This window comes from Hevea brasiliensis, chromosome 2 (assembly GCF_030052815.1).
Source record: "Hevea brasiliensis isolate MT/VB/25A 57/8 chromosome 2, ASM3005281v1, whole genome shotgun sequence".
NCBI classification, from domain to species: domain Eukaryota; kingdom Viridiplantae; phylum Streptophyta; class Magnoliopsida; order Malpighiales; family Euphorbiaceae; genus Hevea; species Hevea brasiliensis.
The window spans coordinates 4,594,546-4,601,143 of NC_079494.1; the positions used below are offsets into that span (position 1 = coordinate 4,594,546).

General features: G+C 39.1%; 1 protein-coding gene across 1 annotated transcript; it reads left to right on the forward strand.

Moving 5' to 3' along the window:
* The first annotated feature begins 2,868 nt into the window (after nucleotides 1–2,868).
* Nucleotides 2,869–6,095, forward strand: LOC110671053 (protein DETOXIFICATION 33). Its single transcript, XM_021833427.2, has 9 exons — nucleotides 2,869–3,394; nucleotides 3,712–3,907; nucleotides 4,044–4,389; nucleotides 4,489–4,575; nucleotides 4,706–4,762; nucleotides 5,006–5,244; nucleotides 5,334–5,452; nucleotides 5,576–5,662; nucleotides 5,769–6,095. The coding sequence occupies exons 1-9, from the start codon at nucleotides 3,137–3,139 to the stop codon at nucleotides 5,823–5,825; spliced, it is 1,446 nt and encodes a 481-aa protein (XP_021689119.2). The 5' UTR covers nucleotides 2,869–3,136; the 3' UTR covers nucleotides 5,826–6,095.
* Nucleotides 6,096–6,598: the final 503 nt, after the last annotated feature.

The window sequence follows — 6,598 nt, forward strand, 5'->3', positions numbered from 1 at the left end:
TAACAGTTTAATTTAAATTATCTTATATGCATATTGGGTCTAAATTGTGGGCCTGGTTATGGATTTGAGGAATAGTTAGGCTTACTACGGGCCTCGGGGGCTTTAAGCTGGCCCAGGTCCTAGTGCCGGTCCGGCCCATAGGTTGGGTCGTGACAATCTAGAACTAATGCAACCTGTGGAGTGAAATGCAGCATCAACATCATTTTCACATCATAACATCAAAAAGGTAATTTGGAGCACTCACGCACCCTGTAGCATCAATCATAATATATGGGAGCTGATCCCCTATACAGCTCTCTTAAATCTAACCTGGTGCCAGCGAAGAACTCAAGCCGGACTTTCGCTTAATAAATCAAATCGGGGGTCCCAGTGAAGAACTCAAGCCGTGACTACCCCCCGAAGGATCGGGTCCCAGCGAAGAACTCAAGCCGTGACTACCCGTCCTGTCCATAGTCCACACCACATCACACGCACACCAACGCACGCACACTGCTCTAAATTACCACAACAACATCATGGCACTTCAACAGTTATCAATGCAACATAAATTGTGCCTAGAGTTTAACTACATAAATATATGCATATAAGTGATGCATGGGCATGCTTGAACATATAATAATAGTGAAATTACAATTAAAATTAATATTTTACTCACAGACTTGACGACAATCACTGTGGCGGCTGGGCGGAGGAAGAAGGCTGTCCCGGCTCACCTGACAATTTTTATTACAATCATTTAATAAATTTGACTCAATACAAACAAAGAAAAAGATCAAATACGTCCTAAGTCATGCCGAAAATCCGGCAGAGTCTCCCCTATACTTAGGACCTACCCAACCTGCAAAAGGGCTCAAAACACACTTCTATACTCACAATCCATATATCTACAACTCAATCACATCACACAGCCCTCCTGGGCCCATCAAATCAGTCATCCATCACAATATGTAAAATTTCAATTTAGTCCTTATAATTGATCATTTTTGCAAAAACTGCCCAAACAAGCTCTAAAAATTCTAAAACTTTGCCCCGCGGTCCTTAGCAATATTACTAAGCTATTGTAAAAAGAATCATAATTTTCTAAGCTACCACGAATATTTTATGGATTTTTAATCCTATTTAAGCACTAGAAAATTACGAAAAAGCAAGGTTCGGGTTTACCTTTGCCGATTCCGACTTCCGGGACGCGCTCGGGATGTCTGACAATGGGGGGCTAGCCAAAACCTCGATCCAATTCGGAGACTTTTCCGGTAACGGGTCTGTCTGGCCGGAATTTCACAGACCCGGTCAACTATCGAATTTCCGCGAATTGAGGATACCTACACGAAGCCCATAACACGGGGGTTAGTACATAAAATTTTCAGAATTTTCTAAGCTCATTAAATGCTCGGAAAAACACTGCGAAGTTTCGTGGGACTCACTGAAAAACGGTGTTGGAAAAATTTGAAATTTATGTCGCCGCGAAGCTCTCGACGAGTGGAGCGTGCTGGTACCCTCGATTTCTCGTGGGATTCACGGTTTTCGAGAAATCTAGCCCAAAAGTCGAAATGGCTAAAAACTTCCCGAGCAAAAATTGGACAAACCGCTCGATGGATTTCGGCGTTCTTGGTGTTTATGGAAAGCTCTCGCCGAGTAGATGATTTTAGACACAAGACCCGGTCCAATTGATGGCCGGATCGGCCGGATTTTGGCCGGAGAAGTCGAAACGCCGCGCGCGCGAGGGAGGGAATTCGCGCGCGTTTGCCGGCCATTTGGGGCGGTGGCCGGCTGGCTGGGAAGGCTGGGTGGCGGTGCCGGTCGGCTAGGGTGGCAGGGGGAGATGGCAGGCCGGCGGCAGGGGCAGAAGGAGAGAAAAAACGGGAGGAAGAGAGAAGGGGGAAGGGACGCGCGCGAGAGGAAGAAAAAGGGAAGGGAGCCGGTCCGATTCGATCGGTCCAATCCGGTCCGGTTCGATTCTGCCGGTTCGATTCGAAATACAAAATTTTGAATTTTTACTCTGCCTCGGGACCGAAAACGAGGTCCAAAAATTTCGAAAAAAATCCAAAAAACTCAGAAAAATACGTAGACTCCAAATATATTTTTTTAGTTTTACCACGTGGTCTTTAAATTAATTTTTAAAAATCATCAAAGTTTATATCTTCGGAAAATCGAACCCGATCTTTAAAATCCGAAAAATCTCAAATAATTTCTTAAAATTTAAATAAAATTAAAATACCAATAATGCTAATAAAATAATAATATTTAAAATTTTGGGGTGTTACAATAAATATTACTACAATTAAATACATATAGTTTTTATTCTTCATCATTCTTTTCTTCCCTTTAATATAAGAAGGGTTACACATCGGATAATAATTATTAACCTTTTAATTATCACCTTAAAATTCACACCTATAGCTAGGAATGTTTGATTGAATTATTAAGATTCAATCAACACTATCATTAGTTTAAGAGTTCGAATCTTATTAATTATTTTTAATAAATAATTTATAAATTCTATTATGATCCTTTAATAAAGTTAATACGGTATATTTTGATTATTATTTTTATTAAAAAAAGGACATCTTTCAAATAAAAGTAAAAGAATTAACAATTAATTCCTTAACTTTTAACTCTCTTAAAACAAATTTACCCATTTTTTTAAAAGATTTTATAAATAGAAAAAATATTAAATTATATTATTAAAATAAAATAAAAAAGGAAAAGTTGTTAAGTGAATATAAGTCCATCTAGGCAAACGGGAGTGGCTGCGGATCGAAGAAAAGGGTGGTGACTTTTAGGTATAAAACTGACAAGTGACGCGAGAAACAGAATGTCAAAGACATCTTGGCAACCCTCCAGGATCAATTTCTTTGAACAATCATTCGTTTGTTTACCAGGTCTTGTTTGTATACAAGTGAACACTATACATCAATCAACTTCTGTAACCACCTTTCAAAAACACTATGCGGCTAGCTATGCTAAACCAGTTCATACCTACCTCTACCTGGTTGACTAAGAACTACAGATCATCATAGAATCTTTATTGATAAACCCCTTTTCTTTACGTCTTAAATACTCGCAGTAGATTGAGAGCAATTCTTTTTTATTGCAAGGACAGCAGCAGACTAGGAGCTTTAGCAAGCACAAGTGATCCATGGCCATAGATACTCCTCTTCTCGATAGCAATCCCAATGGTGGCCGTCAAGAGCAAAAGCATATTAGCGTTATTAGAGATTTTGGGGAAGAGTCCAAGAGGCTATGGAAGCTAGCAGGACCAGCGATCTTTACTGCCATTTGCCAGTATTCACTGGGTGCACTTACTCAGACCTTTGCTGGTCTTGTTGGTGAGGTTGAGCTCGCTGCTGTTTCCGTTGAGAACTCGGTTATTGCCGGTCTCGCCTTCGGGGTCATGGTTAGTTCTTCTTGCCCTTGCTTCTTTTGTTTTCTTTAATATATCGATCAGAAATTCTTAAATGGAAGATAGATTTCTTGATTTATTATATGCACCACAAGTTTTAAAGTCAACTTATAGCCTCTTGAGTTTTGATTTCGTCTTGGAGTCTTGGTTGAAAACCTCCAAAAACAAAGACTCAAGGATCAAGAAAAGCAGCCTCACTCACATCCTGTAATGGCATCGAGGCTGAACCATTAGAAGGATTAACAAGAACATTAGAACTGGAACACTCGATAATTAGAACATTAATTTTGCATTTTTGGGTCTGAGTGCAGTTGGGAATGGGTAGTGCATTGGAGACGCTTTGTGGGCAAGCCTACGGTGCGGGGCAGCTGAGAATGTTAGGCATATATATGCAGAGATCATGGGTCATTCTGTTGACCACTGCCTGCTTATTGGTTCCAATTTATGTTTGGTCTCCTCCTATTCTGGAAGTCATTGGAGAGACTACTCAGATATCTGAAGCTGCAGGTTTTTATTATTTCCCTTTTCTTATTAATTGCTTATACTATACTTTTCATGGTACAAACAAAACCAAAAAAAGTTTTGATTTAACTATAAATGAGATTTTGGGAACGCTTACTCTTGACTGGGACATTTGTTGCAGGGAAATTTGCTCTGTGGATGCTTCCACAATTGTTTGCATATGCAATGAATTTTCCCATACAGAAGTTTTTGCAATCACAGAGGAAAGTGTTTGTAATGGCCTGGGTGTCTGCTGTGGTACTGGTGTTGCATGCAGTTTTCAGCTGGTTGCTAATACTGAAGCTTGGATGGGGCTTAACTGGAGCAGCAATCACCCTCAACACTTCATGGTGGCTTATAGTTATAGGCCAATTGTTGTACATTTTCATTACCAAGTCAGATGGCGCTTGGTCTGGATTCTCATGGCTTGCATTTGCAGACTTGTGGGGTTTTGTCAAGCTTTCTTTCGCATCTGCTGTTATGTTATGGTAAAATTTTTCCTTTCCTCTTTAATTCGTCACTATAGATTCGTATCATGCAAGGGCCAAGGCAAAAAACTGATGTTATTGAGCAAAATTGACTTGCAGCTTGGAGTTTTGGTACTTGATGATACTGGTGGTGGTAACTGGTCGTTTGCCTAACCCCCTTATACCAGTTGATGCCATTTCTATATGGTAAAGTTTCTTAGTCCATTGTCAATATACAGTCATATGCTTAATGGGTTGCCTAACCCTCTTGAGGATTTCTAGTTGAGCATCCTCTAGATAACTTGTGTAATTAAATCCATTTCTACTTATTTTGCAGCATGAACATACAGGGATGGGATGCAATGATTGCTATTGGATTCAATGCTGCCATAAGGTAAATTTCCCCGTTCTTCTATTTCCTAACAGAGCCACCAGCTGCTGCTAGTTAACAAGTTTGAAATGGAAGTCTCATATCCTCTATTGTCTACAATATAGAATTAAATCCTGAAATAAGAAGTTGTAATATCCTATGCAGTAGTTATCTTCCAAATTTCACACTATTCTCCTATACGCTCACTCATCAGCAAGAAATGGAGATATATCATGAATAACACACACATGGTTGTTTTCCTGACAGTGTGAGAGTATCAAATGAACTTGGAGCTGGTAATCATCGGCTTGCGAAATTCTCAGTGGTAGTAGTTTCAGTAACATCCATCACAATAGGGGTTATTTGCATGGCTGTGGTTTTTGCAACAAGAGACTATTTCCCATACCTATTCACTACCAGTGAGGCAGTTGCTAATGAAACTACTAGACTTGCTACCTTGCTAGCAATCACTGTGCTTCTAAACAGCCTTCAGCCTGTCTTATCTGGTAAGTCCTGAAGGACATTAGACATTTAAAATGTGACCCTATCCCAGTTTCTCCTATTTCTTAAATTTCATCTATTGCTTTTATTTAAGGCGTTGCTGTTGGAGCTGGATGGCAATCTCTTGTTGCATACATCAACATTGCTTGTTACTACATCGTTGGATTACCGGCGGGCATTCTCTTGGGATTCACATTTGGTTTTGGCGCCGTGGTAATTAAACTACCCGAAGCTATCACCTTTCTACTTCTTGATTTACTCTGCAACTACATTTGCTTAGTTCTCTTCTTAGAAATCTATGCCATCCTAATGCATATATCAATTTTTGTGTTGCAGGGTATTTGGTCAGGGATGATAGGAGGAATTTGTTTGCAGACCATAATATTGATTATAGTCACTTCAATAACTAACTGGAAAAGAGAAGTACATTTCCTCTTTCTACATTTCTCAATAACTAAATGAAATTGCCTTGAATTTTAGCTGTTTGCTTCATCAGCAAATGTTGATCCTCTATTTATTGGATTTGCAGGCAGATGAAGCTGAGAGCCGTGTTAGGAAATGGGGAGGATCAGTTGCAGAGCATTGATCGGAATAAGAATTGTTTAAGTTTAGAAGGGTAACACCTGCAATTGAAGCTTTTGCGGAGACAGGCATCGACACAGAATCTGCTGAGACATGTTAAGCCTTCCATGTTAGAAGAGATTGTACCAATAGTCTTTTTTCTCCTACAATGTTTGAACCAATTCAGAATCTTGATGTGAACTAACCGATGTCTGTCATCGGCCTGTCACCTCAAAGCTGATGTAACATTGGTAATTGTGATTCAAATGGAGTGAAGATGTGAACCATTCCCTAATCTAATAATCCTTTAATTTTTGGTTAAGAATATTAATTAAAAATTAGAAAAGAAAAAATTGCCCCAGCATCCAATATTAGTTCCAAATTACAGCTTTTAATTGTATGGTCTACATGGCAACATTTTTATCTAATTGTATGCATAGCAGCCATAAATAGAAACGCAACAAGCTTAAAACATAACAAGTAGCACAAGTTACATCATGATTCTTCAATCAATAGCATCCATATTCGGTTACAAAAGTCATCTGCCCAGAGCAGACAAGTTGGCACATATGGAAGGCAGTATGGAAAATCAACAAAATCTATTCAACAATTTATGTAAACAGTCTTGTTTATTTTTCAATAAATATAGTACATTTTTACCTTTCAAATTGTTAACAATATTCTAACAAAAAAGGCACATGTGTGCCCATGAAATGTTGACAAAACCATTAAAAGCACACGTCTGTCATAAGGCATTGACAATGCCTCTAAAGGCACACATTCACCCAGGAGACATCG

What these genes read in the sequence shown, in the direction of transcription:
- LOC110671053 (XM_021833427.2), top strand. Translation starts at nt 3,137, where the DNA reads ATGGCCATAGATACTCCTCTTCTCGATAGCAATCCCAATGGTGGCCGT. An exon ending in CCTTCAGCCTGTCTTATCTG is followed by an intron (nt 5,245 to 5,333) that starts GTAAGTCCTGAA and finishes CTTTTATTTAAG; the next exon opens with GCGTTGCTGTTGGAGCTGGA. An exon ending in TAACTAACTGGAAAAGAGAA is followed by an intron (nt 5,663 to 5,768) that starts GTACATTTCCTC and finishes TTGGATTTGCAG; the next exon opens with GCAGATGAAGCTGAGAGCCG.